At 37.8% G+C, this 17,464-nt stretch overlaps 1 protein-coding gene and 1 long non-coding RNA gene across 3 annotated transcripts; both read right to left on the reverse strand.

The window, feature by feature from the left end:
* Window positions 1–3,689: 3,689 nt before the first annotated feature.
* LOC110066256 (uncharacterized) lies at window positions 3,690–8,247 on the reverse strand. Of its 2 annotated transcripts, XR_016204302.1 has the most exons (5): window positions 8,143–8,247; window positions 6,700–6,771; window positions 5,466–5,512; window positions 4,218–4,254; window positions 3,690–3,873 (listed from the first exon to the last, which is right to left on the reverse strand). It is a non-coding gene; the product is annotated as an uncharacterized LOC110066256 (long non-coding RNA). The 2 variants fall into 2 exon arrangements; XR_016204303.1 differs by lacking the exon at window positions 6,700–6,771.
* A 2,165-nt stretch (window positions 8,248–10,412) lies between these two features.
* On the reverse strand, window positions 10,413–15,944 carry LOC110066267 (uncharacterized). The gene is made up of 8 exons (XM_089280311.1): window positions 15,752–15,944; window positions 15,357–15,401; window positions 14,669–14,703; window positions 13,801–13,819; window positions 12,999–13,049; window positions 12,237–12,254; window positions 11,457–11,516; window positions 10,413–10,599 (listed from the first exon to the last, which is right to left on the reverse strand). The coding sequence occupies exons 1-8, from the start codon at window positions 15,812–15,814 to the stop codon at window positions 10,573–10,575; spliced, it is 318 nt and encodes a 105-aa protein (XP_089136437.1). The 5' UTR covers window positions 15,815–15,944; the 3' UTR covers window positions 10,413–10,572.
* Window positions 15,945–17,464: the final 1,520 nt, after the last annotated feature.

A 17,464-nucleotide genomic window follows, 5' to 3' on the forward strand; every position in this document is an offset into this window, starting at 1 on the left:
TTCCGACTGGGTGTTCTGTTTAGTTTAAATTTCGATTGAGAAGATACAACGCAGTGTTTTTGCACGGTTTCAGCACAGAAATTATTTCAAGATCATCGGATACTTCACCAGTAAAAAAGAAAATATTAAGTCGTCGAAGGTTCTCTTTTGTAGCGCTTCTACATTGGAGTTCTGTGGGTTATTTGTTTCAACTCTCCGAGACCTTTGGCAGCACTTCCTCCACACATGCATAGATAATCAAAGGAGACCTATAGCTATGGCCAAACTCGTGGATTAAATAATCTAGAGATGAAACATGCTGGTGAACTTGCAATTATTGTTGTATTATTAAAGGCTGTTAAAACAAGCCGGGTTCGTAACACGCAAGGTCGCACTTATCTCACAAAGAGTAGGCTTTTTTCGTTGGCTTTTGTTGCACACATATTACAAACACATTCAGAATAGCTAGGGTGGCAAAATTGCAGCTGAACATGGAGTGGTAAAGGCTAACGGTTCTTGGGTCACAGAGGAAACTCCTACCAAAAAATTCATAGAGTACTCTTTGTCTGCCTGCTGGGAAAATTTGCATGTATTCAAGTCGTACGAGCTTACAGGCCTTTTTCATTGCATTTCACTCAAGGCTATAGGTAAGGTTTCTTATGAGACAGCACTTCTTTTCCAATGTGGGACCGCTTGTCTCTATATATATTGCATCTAAAATACATCAAAATAAGTAGGCTCTTTTGCAAGCATTTTCAGTGTTGATCCAATAAGTATGTCGACCCATAAATACGTGTTCCAACAAGCTCACAGGGGGTTTCTTTCCCTTTGTTATCTTGTCAACCAGGAAGCAAAAGTGTAAACAAAAGACAGAGTAAAAATCATTTAAGCTTATCAAGATCAAGTATTTGGGCTTCGCGTATCCACGAGTTTAAAAACGGACGCGTTTCAGATTAACTCTTTACCTAGTTTTGCACATTTCTTTACTTTTTTTTTAGTTTGGTACTTAAACATTCGTCGCGAGCAGTTGCTAGCTAGCTAGTTGCACAGTTTGGCCATCGCTTTTAGATAAAGAGAAACAAGAGACTTGCAATTTTTTTTTTGCAAAGGTTGAGGCGCATGGATATTTGACGATAAAGGAACGTAATAAGGTTTACCTCTTGTGAAGTTGTCGGATTAAACATCAGGAAAAAAAGTAATGTTATCCAGGCAAGCCAAACCTGTCCGTGAAACATGATGCCACAGACGCGATTGAAGTGTCGAAGTGATAAGTTATTAAAAGTGGGAGAAATATGGTTAAGTTCCTAAGGCGAAACACACACATAGGTTGAAAAGAGCTCTCCTTCTGACAAAGTTGAATTGAAACAAAATTAAATATTATTTCAGCGAATGACAAATTAGTGTCCCGTTGAAAGTAGGCCTTGTAACTGAAGCACACAGAAAAAGACTGTCACCTGTTACTGAAAACATCGAAATTTAATTAATTTGTTACTTTTTAAACCTAACAGTTTTAATACAAAAACTTATCACTCCGTGGGATATAAATCTACGCATAGGGAAAACATTGTGAACAAAACAGACGATCTATTTTGATGTCGGTTTGCTGTTTTTTTTTTTACTTATACTCCCGTGGTTTCATCAAACCGGCTGCTTTATTCTAAATGTTAACCACTTCACTTGGAAGGTCGTGATACCAAATTTTCTCCCCATACTACTTGTTCTAGATACATATTTTTTTCACTATAGCCAGTTGTGATGCTGTGTTAGAACAATATTTTTATTATGGTTGTTGTTTTTTCGTAGTATTTATAGACCACTTCTCTGCTCGACAGGTTCGAAAAATTGAGATTGAATGCATATATATATATATATCTCCAAAATGTAATAACAATAATATTTCAAAAACATTTAATTAGAAGATTTTAGCGCCATGCCGAAAATTTTTGAGTTTTGGGAAGAAGTCTGAAGCCTAAGATTTCCGAAAAACGTGTTTCGAAGATGTTTCAACTTTCTAGCAACAGTGTTCGGTTTATGTATTAAATAACGTTAACAATTAATTATGTCTCAATATTTTGGCTAGTAAAATAAATATATTGTAATTTTTATGTTAGAAAATAGAGGTGTCTTCCAAATCACTGTTTTGCCTGGACGTTTCTCTCTCATTTTATCTCTTTCTTCTTCCGACTTTGCAATGAAACCCATTTGCTACTTTTCAAATTTCAGTTGCGCTGTTACTATGCTACATAGTTTCTAATCTCTGGCATGACAACGTCAACCCAAACCTCGCTTTCAGGAAGAGGCTTGGCTACATTTCACAGAACAGTAAAATAGTCTTGAATCTATACTATTTTTATAAGCTATGATTGCGTCCTTACCGATAAAACAAGTCACAGCTTACAAGCTTGACTCGACCGCGCAAATATTTTGAAAGATGTTAGATTAGGCGACCCTAAAGCAGTGTTATCATTCGCAACGTAAACATCTATATCATAATTTGTACGTTTGACAGTTTGCTTTCAAAAAAAATAAATTAAATTACCTTTGTCCTCCTTCCCAGAATGATGCTCGAGCTATGCAGTACGCCGTCTCGGTAATTTGAAATTTTAAAGTTCTTCCTTATCGAACTAAAACTCCACTGTTAAATGCCGCTATCTGGAGGCTTTACCAGCCAAACGTTAACTGCTGTTTGTTTTTAAGCTCTCCAAAATGTATGCAGAGAAAGGTTGTTTAAAGCACAAAGGGGTGTCTCTTTTTAGCCATAAAAGCAACTAAGACAATTGGCATTAATTATGAACAATACAGTAAACAAATTATTAATCGCCGTGAAACCATTCTCTTTAGAAAGACGACACAAAAATTCTCATTTTATTTTCAGGAAAAGTACAGTCTTCCTAATAGGAATCTTTTGCAGTAGTTGAATGTTTATGCTGAATTTTTCAGCGTCGCTTTTCCAATTGGGAAAAGTTTCTTTTCAACCTTGATTTAATTTCTGTCCTACTCCGAAAGAGGACAGTGACATGGTCTTTCTTTCCTAATTACTGAAATAGGCCATTTTCGATATATTAAAATTCTAACATGGCTCCGAGGCTTGGGGGAATAAAACAAAGAAAATTAATTACTCATCACTCAACCTCGATGTGATCTCTTTTGTTTTATTCCCCCAAGCCTCGGAGCCAAGATAGAATTTTAAAAAATGGCCTATTATTATACCCTGGATGTTTAACCCAACACCAAACTGTGATTTAAGAGACAACGAGAAGTTGCATAATAAAATTTACCGCTACAAGGAAAATTACAGTTTCTTGAGCTTCGAAACCTCCCTGGTATTTGAATTTGGGCAATGACAACAATTTTTTTGTCGGTGAAATAAGTGACAGGATATACGGTTATAAGGGACTGTGCAATAATTTTCAGCATGAGGGGAAGGGGACTGAAAAATGAGCCTCACATAGACAAATATTATGTAGTGCACCCCCCCCTCCGCAAACGATGGCAAGTTAAGCTTTCCCCCCTCCTCATCTCCCAAAAATTATGAACAACCCCACCCCACACCTACTTTTATAGTAAAAGCATAAATATACCTGATTTCACCACTCGCTTTGCACAATAACACGTCGGGCATCAGCGTCTGGGACAATTATAGCACAGTCCCTAAGCTTTGCTTGTCTCAATGAGATATTTGCAATATTTCACGAAATGTAAACAAACAATTACATTTTCGAACATGCTTTATTCAATTCTACACGAGCTACGCACTAATACACAGGCCTCGTTTCTTTGCTACACTCTACATGACATGCATGACATCAGTTACTAATTGATTTGTCCTTCATTATCGACGTTGTTGAAGTAATCTCCGACTTCCTGTTCATTCAGGTTTTTCTTGGATTGAAGCTGATGAAAATGAAAAGAAACAGTTAAGGTTCGAATTATCTGGGGTTTAGTGACGATTTCACTAAACTAATTTTTGGTGTATACAATATATAAGTCTTTTCGTTTTTTTTTTGTCATTATTCGGAACGTTTTCAGAGTTTCCAAGATAAACTGTATGCATTACAAAGAAGTCATAAATTCTAAATCAAATATATACTTTATATTCGGCGAATTGTCTGCATCTCTTAATGGTTTCTTTTTTTAATTCCTTCTACCTTGTCAGGGACTTTCTTCAATTACGTCGCGATTTAAACCAGCGCGGAAATAATAAGGCATAAAGTTCTTCATTGTCAGGTTTGGCCTACCTTCTTCAGCAGAGCTCTTGCGGCTATATTTTCCCGGCTGCAAAATTCAAATGGAAATTACATTTAGCTATTTGCGCAATACTTGTGTGCTTAGATTTATAAGAAGACGTTTAGGAAAATTTCACCCTGCTCGAGCATCTGCAAAGTAGACGATATAAAGATCCAAGGGAACGTCAGCCCTTTCTCTATTACTATCTCATCTTCATTTTTTTGTAGTAATTTACCCTTTTCTTTCTTTTTTCATCGGTTGGAGTGATTTTTTAGCTTTTAGGAGTCGTAGCATCAAACTCGTTAGGTGCAAACTGACGAACGCACCTTTCATTAAATCCAGTCATATATTTTACCCAAATCTAGTACATCTAAGTGAGACACAATAAATCAGTGGCGCCTTTTTCGAATAATAGAATACCACTTGACACTTTGCTCCTTGGTAATCACAGATTTCATCAATCTAAGGAAATCCGACCGCCAAGTCACCCTTTTCCCAGCATTAGCAGAAATGAACACCGTAGGTTTCATTTCTAATTTATCCGCAGAAGCATCAAATGGTATTCAACAAAGCACCTCCACAACTATATTTAGGAGAATGTCTTTGCGGCAGAAAATATCCAGTTTTCACCACAGTACTGCGCACACGGTATTCAGGTTGATCCTTCGCCAACTGCTCCTTCAATTTTCATTTCAAGTGAATATGGAAACTTTAATTGACCGGTGAAATTTTTTTTTTGCGAGCAGACTTGCTGATTTGAACGATATTAAAATAACATTTTGCTAGGTTGTCATGATGACTGATTTTATCAAAGTTTAGCTAGATTTGCCATGTTTGAAGATCCTGTAAATAGTTCCGCATGCTTGTGCCGCTTGCACCTTTTCCACGCATGAATTGACAGGTCAATAAAATCAACTTTTAATGGTTTCCTTTTCGTTTGTTTCTGAGATCAATTCGTGTGTAAATACTAAAACAATTATTCTATTCAATCTCGGTGAACAGCGGCAAAATATTTGCCTTGTCGCTTTGTGGCTAGGTAAACATTCTGCCACTTTTCACCTCGATTTCCACGAATAATTTTTTTGGGGGGGGCGGGGGAGGGGGGAATTTAATGAAACAATTATTACACTCGCGCTTGTTGGATATGACATGATTATAGCCTACTCAAATCTAACGAGCGCTCGTGTAATGGTTGTTAAGCAGATACGGCTTCTGATTGGCTAATGCGAATTTGGGTAAGGTTAATTGTTAAGACTTACCCTAATTGTTCTTTCAGTGGAATTTGTTCTCGAACTTGTCCGTGACTCTGGCAAAGTAAAAATTAACATAGGATTATATGTAAGTCAAAATGAAAATGAGGCATAGAAACTTATAGCTGGTAGCTTCTGGCAGAGGGCTGGCCGGAAGTGTTGGCGAGTACCCTAACTTGAAGAACTTTAGAACTATTATTAGTATGACTTCGAAAGGTCAAACCCTACAAGACAACTTTTCATCGATTTTAACCTAAACATTACGGTATAATTTTGGACTAAGGACTAACGATGAAAATTCTGGTAGACATTTTGTTTATGTAAAGCCAATCACAAATTTGTTCTTATTGGCTAGGCTACTTGCTATCTATTCTGTTGTAAATAGTGAGTAGCTTCGCAGTTTAAAATATAATATAGAAAATTTAGAATGTTTATAGTGGTCAATGTACTTAGCTACAACTAGCTAGTTTCCAGGCATGCTACTGAAACTGAAAGAAACAAATATTGCAAATAAACATAATAGGCTTACAAATCCCAAATGGTGGGAGGCAGACCAGTTGGCTATTTACAAGCATGACCGAGGAGTTGAACTGGAGTCTTCCGAGAAACAATTCCAGCTTAGCGGTCGGCCCAGAGCGGGACCGTTGAACCCGCGACCTCCGGATTTCAAGTCCGGTGCCGTAACCACTCGGCCATGCTGCCTCCTCAGTTTCACAGTTGTTAACAAAATAGTAGCCTCTTCTTTGTGTTTTTGAAGTTTTTGTGGAGAGTATTTAGATCTTAAAGTTTTAAACGACTAGCAGATTTGTATCAAAACAATTTCATTTTGCGCTCTCGATTTTTATGCGTGAAAGAAGTCTGAAGCTCATAATCCAATTGTTGAACAGAAGGCAAAAGTTCTGCAACACAGATATGAACTTGCCATATCGTCACCATGGCAACGTAAGGTAATAACTTAATGAAGTTGTAGGTCAACCATAGCTAGCTTTCACAACTTTTGCAACTAGACAATGTATTCCAAAGAGACGTTATACTTGTTTAAGCGTGGAATGCATGCCTTCCGTTGTTAATGATATCTTTTTGCCTCATGAAGTCTTGAAGCACTTTCAGTTCGCAGGACTCGCTTAGCAGATCACACTTATAAGATATACATGTATTCTTTTACCCTTAACCAAAAGAACTTTGTTAAAAATGATACTAAATATTAACACAAATACGCAAAGAACAATTTTTTTGTACATACCCCCGGATATGAATATAATTCATGGTATTCGCCGGGAATATCTTGTTGATACAATTGTGCCATCACAGAAATCTGTAGGATAATTCATACTTCATGTACTGAATAGTTCAGTTGGACGGTTACCAGGACAGTAGCCAAAAAAATATATGACTGATGTAAAGTTATTTGTTTTGTTTGTTTATTTATTTGCTACCAGTGTTTTACTTTCCCCTTCTTAAGAGAAAGCAGGAAAAACGAAAAAAGTGACTGGGGAAAGTGCCTTGGTTTGCCTGTTACTGGTTACGGTCCTGGTTAGCGACCTGTTCAAGGTATCAAAAAAGCATAAATCTAAATCTAAGGCGCACAAGTTCCCAATGCTATCCATGAAGAATTAGGAAAGTGTTCAGTGAATGATTTAAACGATTTCATTTTGATGAGCTACGCTTTGAAGCTTTTTTGGTAGGGGCATCCAACGCATCGGAGTCGACAAAAAAAATTTCTCTTCGAAATTTCGTGATATGAAAACCTCAATGTCTGTTGTTTTCGAATTGAATACGGATTGAAGCCCTATAATAAATTCTAGAAGACTCAAGTTCCCTTAGATTGACCGAACAACTAAAAAATTCCTAGCGCAGGCTAAAATTAACCTTCAGAGCTTTAAAAGTACTCCAGATAGCTTAAAACAGCGGTTTAAAGCGTTTGAGAGAATGAAATAATTTTCACTGGATGAATTCGCTCCAACCATTCGATGGATTAAAATAATCATGATTGGAATTTGTCACATAACGTTTATTTGTCTCAGTGTAAAGAATTTTGCTTTTGCTTTTGAATGTGATGAGGCAGGAAAATTATGCAAAGACACCGAATACCACAGGTCCAAAAAAGAAAAAGTGCCATTTCTCTCTTAAGGTGCATTAACGAATTATATGTTGTTGGTTTTTCGATTGCTCTCCTATCATATTGTCAAGAATTCCACGAGAATTTTCCTTCTACATTTCATTCATACAGTTCATATGCTATCAAGGTAGTTAAGAAAAAAAAAAACCTTTATTTACCCTCGGCAGTGATTATAACACAAAGGCTAGTGGGGCCGAGCAAACAACTGAAACATGTATAAATAATCCAAATGGAACATAATATTATTAAGAATTGCAAATGGTCGAAGGCAAAGCAATTAGCTATTTACAAGCGTGGCCGAGGATTTGAACTAGGGGCTACCGTGGAACAAATCCAGGTAGTGGTCAGAGCGGGCACCGCTGAACTGCGAGTCCGACACGCTGACCGCTCGGCCACGCTGCCTCCTACACAAGTCTAACTAGAAGCCTGCCTCCTACACAAGTCTAACAAGAAGTGTAAAAGGTTTTCCATATTTCCTCTGGCGAATGGCAAACTATCTCATTTTGAAAACAAAGATTGAAAACTTTAAGGCTTTTGACTATAATTTATAATCTATGTTATGTTCACCTTTTGACACAGCAGAAAAATAAATAATGTTGCCACAGCAAGCGAAACCTCTCCACGAAACATTGTGTCCTTAACCTGTTGACCTGATGAGAGCGGTGTCCAACTTGATAAGATTTAAAACTGGGAGAAAGTTTGAGTTTTAATCCCGAGGTAGCTGCTTGAGGCAAAACAAAAAACAAAGCTTCCTTGCGTAAAAAAATACTTCAAACAAAAGTTTAATTATTTGTTTGCGGGAGGGAAAAATGTTTCTCACCACACGTAAATATAAATCCTGAGTTTTAAAACACAACAAACAAAAACAATAATTCTCGGAACTAGAACAAAGAACACTCAGTGAAAAGAACAACGCTAAGTAAACTGAGAAAGAATCTTCGGGATTTCGCAATTATCTTCATCTGTCCGGATATATAAACAATAGCCTCCATGCGGCGCGAAAATAAGTTTGGATTTTTGTCCGTGGACATTATCTGTTTCGAGAAGCGAACGGTTTCCCGAAAGCAAAGCTCGAGGAAAACTGTGGAAACTGTCCAAAGACAAATATCCGAGGTTATATTTCGCGCCAAATGGAGACTATTCTGTTAACTAACCTTTAATTAGTTTTCGCAACAGTTGGGATATATCACTGGGATATTCCTCAGTTTTAGCTGAGGCATATTCAGTTACGTGACGCGGTTGGATTAATCGCAGGCAAGCGAAAACACAATGTATGAATTATAAGCAAAGATATCGTTAAACTCCATATAAAAAAAAAACTAGAAAAATTAGCCGTCGTCGTCCACACTTTCCAAATATACCGAATTTGGTCATTTAACGTTGTTGTTTTGCAGAGGACGACAAACAATTGTAGAAAGATGAACATGTATAACGCACGTGACATCCATAGTTCTACTCATTGAAACTTTCGCTGTTGTTTCTTTTTATTAAGCTTTTGCTATAATTGTTATTTCAGTATGCATACCAAACGTGATTATTGTTCTGTGAGATAGTCGGGCTGTAAATCATCGCGTCTTATTTTCTCCCGTATAAATGGCCCCTTTGTTGACAAGATACGATGTAATTAAATTGAACCTGGGAACGGAAAAAAAGTCTCTCTCTCCCGGCCAATTTTACCTCTGGCAGAAAGAGAGAGTAAAAATTAACACCTGCCTGTTTAACAAATTTAACAACTTCACTTCGAAGCTGAGGGTACTTAATTCTCGAATGTTTCTTTTTACAATATCATTCTGATTTTAAAGATGATTCTAAGAATTTGGCGTTCTGTTCATCAAATTTGACCAGGTCTAAGTTCCCCGGTTAATGATATCTGTTTTAGTATAACGTTTAAATCACCTGTCTTGCAGCATTGATACAATGAGTTCCTACAGCAAGCAAACCAAATTGAACCTGGATCATTGCTGGAAATAAAAAGATTCAGAGGTCGCCCGTAGGCCATTTTGCCATCATGTTTATCGTGGAGGCGCGTTGACCTCACGGTTAGTGCGCTCGGCGGTCTGGGTTCGGGCCCTGGTCGGGAGCACTGTGTCGTGTTCTTGGGCAAGGCACTTTACTCTCACAGTGCCTCTCTCCACCTAGGTGTATATATGGGTAACGGCGAATCTAATGCTAGGAAGTAACCCTGCAATGGCCCGGACTAGCATCCCATCCACGTGGGAGTAGAAATACTTCTAGTCGCTTAATGCTACTGAAACCGGGATAATCTCCGGCCTATAATATCAACCTATAAGCTATTTAACTGCAAGTGTCACGCATCTTTTCTTCGATCCCCAAGCCGTTTGTGAATAATTCCTTTTATAACATAGCGTGATATGAAGTTGCGACCGCTAGAAGTTTAAATTCTTCTGGTATCAATAATACGAATTGTGTTTTCTTTTAGCTAAAAGTCAAAGTTATTATTGGGTCGACTGGTTCACATTAGCGAAACCTATCCGAGTTTCCGTGGGATAAAACGACTGCTAGTATTGCTACTGTCTCAGGATGTGGTTCTAGTCCAACACAAGGTAGCAGGCTTTTAGTTAGGTTTCTGTCACAGATCGTGGGTTCCCTGCGAGGGGCGCTAAGAGAGCTACATAAACGTGCTTTGCCCTACAGCCTCGGCCAACTCTAACCGCACCATCTGGTTTAACTGGCTAACAAGCGAGATGTACGGTCGCCAAACCTCTCACTAGGTTATAAGCACACGCTGAAAATGAGGGCGACCTCTTTTGCGAGGGTATGCTTGTCTCGATGGATTTTCTTTACACGTTCGATATTTCATATAACATAAACAAAAATACAGATTTTTAGTTACGTTTTATTTCTACACAAGCATAATTTCTAAGCAACAGGATATGCAGGCCACTTTTCTTGGCTGTCTTTCAGCCTGATCTCAGGTTTTCAAAGTACTGGTCATCACTCGTCAGCGATGGGTTAGTTGCCACTTCCGACTCCTTTTTACTTCACGTCTTTCAAAGAAATAAGCTGATATAGACGAATAATAAATGGTTAATTAATATAAATGATTCAAGTTCCTGGGGTTTAGTAATGATTTAATTAAAAAGTGAGTATATATTTAATATATGCCTGAGGATATCAAATGAGCTCTTATATTAATTATGTGGGCACCTTTAGGCACCTATTTTATACTTCACTGAGGGAATGCCTTTACTTGGACCCAAATAGACAAAGGAGGGTCACCATGCTAATTTTCGAGATGAGGCGCATTGACTGGACCATGCGTTTTTAGAAGATTTCGTTATTTTACGACGACTGTTCTTTAATTAGGTTACAACTATCAGCAATAAAAGAAGCTAATTAGTGAAATTTAGATCAGGTAAAACGTACTCAGTTTAAGTTAAGTTTTGCGGCTGATGTCGTTTTTTTGAGGAAGAATGGGCCTTGGAAAATTAAGAACACATACTAGTCTTGCCCCTCCACATTCGCAGAAAACTTTGGTGGCACGAGAGCAGAAAAGGCGAAATATTTGCAACTTCTCTTTTGCTGTTTTCTGTTAAAATGGAGAAAATCATGGAAGAAAGTGATTTATATAAAGAAAAGAGGGGGTCACCGACCTTTTAGGAGAATAAACTCCAGGTGAAGTTAATACACCCGGTACCTATACTCGCTTATATTTCCTTATTAGCGTGCGCTTGATGTATGACGTGGCTTGACGTTGTGACATGAATGACTTGCACAGCAACGATGCGTAAAAAACGATAAGCGAACGTTCTTAAACAGACGCTCAGATAAGATTAGATTATCTTTATTTTAACAAGATAAAAAAATTCGTCAGCTAAAAATACCTAAAAATACCTAACTCTATTCTTTCTAGAAGATACCTTTCTTGAGATTCGTCGTTTTCCCATGTTTACAGGTCCATTGTAACTACCAGGCGCTGTCTGTTAAAACAAAAAGCGTTGGCTAGTCCCCAGTGGTCAAACCAGGGAGATCAGGGCTGGACGATGAATCGACCGGGCCCGTGAGACGCAGTAGACTGGATTCTAATGATACGCTCAGTTCACTCTGGAATGAGCATAACCAGCACCGTCACATTTAAATCATTGCGATGACAACTTGATGGGAAAGTCACTTTGTATAAGACACAGTTATTTTAAACAGAGTTTCTGATTTACAGTGCGGCTTTTGTGTGAAACTGCCTAAAAAGTAAGAGATGTCGTCTTCAATGGGCAATACATACATGGGCAGTACTTACATGGATATGTCGTTTTTTCCCATTTGTATTTAAGCTTCTATTGTTACCGTGCTACTAAAATATAGATAATTTCTGTCTGTAGCGTTTGGAGCCCAGATTCCTCGCGACATTCTACAGCACCTAACTTACATATATTGAAGCCAGCAACTTTTTGGCATATTGTTTTGCATTGAGCCATATGAAAAAAAAGGTGATTTTACCAGGGTCGAAAACAACATTTCAGACTCGCACCGTGCACGAACATTGATGATGTGAATTTATAAGATCTGCACACGCTAATTGTACGCGTATAAAGCGTGGGCTCGAGTTTCTTCATCTGCATACATTCCATGTAAAAAAAAAACCTCTTACCTCTTGTATCGAGTTAATCTGGCAGTATTTCACAACAATGACTCACAGTACTTACCTTGTTGGGCTCCGGCCCCTGGATCAAAAAATAATAAAAAAGGTGGTCAGTAGCCTTCAAAAAGGATCCTAGTAATAGACCATTTTCGTATTCTTGATATTCGACTGCAACTAGCTTCTAATGGAGGCTTATGCGGAGGAATACTCAGTGTTGTACAGTTTCAATTTCAGTTTCAAGTTTTTCTAGATTTCTTTACAGTAGACAGTATTCTGTAGAATAAATTTTCTTACTGGGTTTCGGATTTCGCGAGGGAGTCCGACGTTTCTGAAACGCGAAGAAGGCCGCTTTTCGCCACACACCGAATGAAAAATGGCGCTTGCTCGCTCAAAAAGGCCTTGGCGCTCGACTGCTCAAAAGAACGTCTGTGGCGAGCAATAAGTGCTTGCACACAAAATGAACAACTCTGCTAAAAATCAAATAACCAGAAAATTTGGCTGAAATTCTGATTTAAGACTGATTTAGAGCGGTGCTATGAATTACACATTACGATGCGTGGAGTACATTGGAAGTAACTAGACTCATTTTGCAATCACCCGTTGTAAACACTATCTCTATCGTAAAAAGGGCAAGGAGCATTGTTATGACCTGATTCATTCTGAGTAAGTGGACGGGGCAAGTAATATTATTAGAGAACTTCTTTGTTTATTGCCGTGACTATAATCAAATGATACTAATGCGACCTACGTGGAGAAAGGCGTGTCATTGATGCATAATTATGATCTGTTAATAGGCAACGAAAAGTTTTTACGAAGGCTGACATACCTGGTTAAGAGAGACTGCCCTTTTCCCCATGGAAACTAAAGACTCATCTACCTACGACAAAATCAAATAACCAGAAGATTTGGCTGAAATTCTGATTTAAGACTGATTTAGAACTGCAATCCCGTTCAAATTCCTAAAGTGTTCCAATACTTAAACGCAAAGGTTTTAGGATGTAGAATGTTGCGCAATAAGTCTGATAGAATTTTCAAAAGACATCCTCATCTAAGCCAAAACTATATCCCGTTTTCAAGCCATTTTGATTTCTAAGCATAAAGCTATCTTAATGCCAGTTATTATACCCATAAAGTTTAGAAATATGTCAGGTTTCTGTGGAAAATAAAATTTCAAACTGCGAACCCTGGTGAACACTTGGATTGGCAATCTCAGATGAAGAATATTTTCACACATACCCTATGTTGGCATCTGTCACCTAAATTTCTTGGTCAATTTCAGATGATGATTGTTGGAAAGTGGAAAAGTAACTTTTACGTAATATATCAAACACGAGAGACAGTGTTTCATCAGGATATCCAAACAACGAAAAGAGAGTTGAAAATACGCAGCGGAGTACTTTTGACGAGATTCGAGGTGTTTGGATGGCCGGTGAAACACTGTCTCGAGTGTTTGATATATCTTCTCAAACGAAACAAAAACCAAGGACTAAAAATCTATGTTAAATCATCAAAATCTATGTTAATTAAGATCGGGTATCCAAACCTCCTTCAAGGTTGTGATTTCCTCTATTTTAACCTGAAGAATTATTGATGATTTTGATATATAGTCTCTTTCAGTAATTGCTTACCAGAGTTTCTAGACTTCTCCTGCAAGATTTAAACCCCAGTTAAAAATTAGTCAGTACATGTGCTAGATTATAGGTCTATATGATTATATGATCATATACTCTTTTCGCACGGTTTTCATTACAACCTGTTACTACAAGTCCAATTTATCTATACGAAAGGCGAAATGCATGTATCAAACTGATTCACCCAAAGTCATGAAAGGGGGCCTTATATAATCAAGCAAAACATGTCAGTGCTAACATGAGTATTCAGTTGCCTACTTAATACTTCTAAGTTCTATCAACGTGAATGCCTCTTTCACATTTTCGTTTTAAAAATTGTTCTGTTTCAGTTCATGCATTCTTGTCCCGAATGGAATCCTATTTATTAAAGATCGATGTTGTACTGTCAATTTCGATATTTTGCTCTTAGCTGAATTGCACGTCCAGGCAACTGATTAAAAAATCGATAAGCGAAGAAAAATAGAAAAAAAATCATTATGATTGTTTAATTCGTTGAGACTCAAATCAAATTAGGTCGATCGATCAGCATATTACTGATAGTATGGGAGGCGCGGTGGCCTCATGGTTAGTGCGCTCGACTCCGCAGCGCGTTGTCTGGGTTCGAGCCCTGGCCGGGGACATTGTGTTGTGTTCTTGGGCAAGACACTTTACTCTCACAGTGCCTCTCTCCACCCAGGTGTATAAATGGGTACCGGCGAATTTAATGTGTGTGGGGTAACCCCCCGATGGACTAGCATGCCATCCAGGGGGGAGTAGAAATACTCCTAGTCGCTTCATGCTACTGAAACCAGGAGAAGCTCCGGCCTGATGTGCTACTTGGCTCGTATGTAGACTTAACCTACCTACCATTACTGGTAGTACGTACCCTCCAGTCAGCTTTCTTCCTTTTATTTCCCTCCTCTTGTAAAGTAACAAGAATGAGAATTTATAAGATAAAACGGTATTCAAGATTAAAAATATGTTAAGTGGTACAGGGGATCTAATTATGTTTTTGCAGAAATGAGCCTGAAAGCAACAATAATTTTCAATCCCTATTTTTGTCGGTTTTGGTGAAACCATTTGGTATTCAATCGTAAGTGCTATCCTGGAAGAGGCTCAAATCGATGGGCCTACATAAAAATGTTACCCAAATTATTTGAGATGTCTCCCAATGAGTCCCATCTAAAAAAATAAAAATTTGCCCGATATGATCTTTCTTGCCAAAAAAGAGAGAAGTGTTTTAGATAGATTTGAAAACCAAAAGCACAATTAAATGATGTTTTACATGTCTTCCTTTCAAACATGTTCGCATCACTCAAAGATTCCAGACAAAAAACCCACACAAACAAAAAACATTGACATCAGGCAGAGGCAGAGACATCTACATTGCCTCCAAAGCCACATTGCACAGTTATTCAACGAATTTCTACTCTGAAGTATTTGTGATAAAATCGTACTCATGAGATAAATTTATGAGAGATTAACACTGCTAGTTGACAACGAATTTCTACAGATTTTGAATGGTAATCAATTTCTTGCCATAAGTATCCACATGAGGAGTAAGTCATACATACTGGATAGAATCGTCCATTGTAATTGCCAGGATCATAGCCTGAAATCTGATGACAAATTCAAACTAGGATAAGTTGCACGGTTACTTGAAATTAATGAAACAAACTATAAAGCTGTTGGTACAATTTTAAGCAAATCCGTTGTTTTTGAACAAGATCTTTTGTGCATTACGCATTTCGCACTTCACGTTTCGCGTTTGGCGTTTTTTTAAACTGAATTATCTCCTTGGGGAGATTCAGTTAATTTAGATACATACGTTTAACAATAATTTTTTCCCTTCTCAGTTTAGTGTCCCGATAAAAAGCGCAGTTTTGGATGCCGAAAGAAAAGGCATGCATCTTTATGCTGACCTCATTCGGGTTATACTATAAAGTAACCTAATGTGTGTTACTTTCACCTCTTGAAACACCAAAAATATAAGTAATGCTGCCCGTGGAAGCGACATTTCTCTGCGAAACATGGCGTCCTAGACTTGATCAATCTCGACGTTGTCCAGTTTGGTGAGACTTAAAACTGGGGGAACTATTTGAGATTCGATCGGTTGGCACCCTGAAGCAAAACAAGCATAAAAGATCGCTTTGTCTAAAAGTTTTATTGAAATCGAAAAAAAAAATTATTAGTTTGCGGGAAGGAACAACTTGCTTTCGTGCCGAAATTAAACATGGATCTCTCTGTTTTGAAAACACGAAAAGAAAACATATCTAGTTGCCTTTTAAGCAGGCAATATTGAGATACAATTATCATCAAAAAAAATGTGCAAACACTAAACCCAATCACTCGGTGCTATACAATTTTTTCTTTGTAGGTTTTAATTATACCCTGGTAAAGAAAATTAGTTAATTTGTTCTCCCCAGTTGTAACACCTGCGTTAGTAGAAGTAAATGTGGCTGCCCAGTATAAAAGAGTTAGCTATTTTGCTGCAAAGCTCGATATATACCGAAATTCCTGATTATGACTAGTTGGTTTACTTATACGAACGTCTCTTTTTAAGGTTGCAATTCTAAACATTTGGCCGGCCTTACATCAAGACAAGATATTACAGCTTTTGATTATGTAAGAATTCACCTGCCTGCATGACAAAGTGTTAAATACTGTAGATGGTAATACAATGTACAATTTGATTTTTATTAAAGCATTCTTTCGATCAGCCTGTTTCTCAATATATTAATACTTTAATACAATCCATTGATACTGTTAACATAAACAGAACAAATTAATCGTCGTTGGGAATCTAACTTTTCTGCAATCAGAGCTAGGTTCCCCGTGTGGATACTTTATCATCATAACTGTCACCACAATCAAAGGCGTGGGATCAATTAAACAGTTTCTCGTCAATTGGTTTTCTTCTGATAATGTCTCTTGTGGAAGCGAACATATGAGGTATTGCTACTATCATCAGAATTCGGCAATGAAAACGAAGACAATCCTAAGGGTCTAACGGTCCCCTTCGTTTCCAGACACGCCTAGCGTATATCTCCGGTTTTCATAACAGTTTTCATCGTGTGTTACTAGTATTTAATGCATTTATACTAGATATAAGTACTGTACAAGGAAAACAGTCTAAAAAATTGTCTTGCGTTTGCAAAGTAAACGAGGAGAGAAAGCTGTATTTGATAACCCTGTTCTATATGCTATAACTCCATACGCTACGGATCCCTCGCAATGTGACTGTTTATATAGCGTGAATTGTTGCAGCTTGTTTAATACTCAAATCGATACCCATCGCTCATTAGCTTTACTGCCATGAACACTGGACGCTTTTCATTCTTTGGAAACGGGGACAAATGGTACGGAAATCTCCTGGGAAAAGTTCCAGAAAAATCCGAAAATTGTTCAATTTCCGAAAAGCGAACCATTTAACCGAACATTCAGGCAATTCTGGGAGAAAAGGTAAATGGAAAGGATTGCGAAATAATTCCCGGCAAATAAATTCCAAAATTTTCAGTATACCTCGCAAGGTTGTCCTCTTCTCCGGAATTTCCGAAAAATTCTGGTAAATTTGTCGATGGAAATTTCCGGAAATTCAAACCGGAATTTTTCATGGAATAGAAGGCGCCTAAAGGCAGCGTTTTGTACATCGCACGTGTCAAGAAGAAGGGCTGTTTTCTCA

Source organism: Orbicella faveolata, unplaced genomic scaffold, assembly GCF_042242905.1.
Source record: "Orbicella faveolata isolate gen_17 unplaced genomic scaffold, um_ofav_v1 contig_47, whole genome shotgun sequence".
Classification (NCBI taxonomy): Eukaryota; Metazoa; Cnidaria; class Anthozoa; order Scleractinia; family Merulinidae; genus Orbicella; species Orbicella faveolata.

Bases quoted from the DNA above. Each gene is read 5' to 3' on its own strand.
- LOC110066267 (XM_089280311.1), bottom strand. From the start codon at position 15,814: ATGTTTCGCAGAGAAATGTCGCTTCCACGGGCAGCATTACTTATATTT. The intron at 14,704-15,356 runs GTATGTATGACT...TTACTTTACAAG, and splicing joins ACAATGGACGATTCTATCCA to AGGAGGGAAATAAAAGGAAG. The intron at 10,600-11,456 runs GTATCTTCTAGA...CGTCTATATCAG, and splicing joins AACGACGAATCTCAAGAAAG to CTTATTTCTTTGAAAGACGT.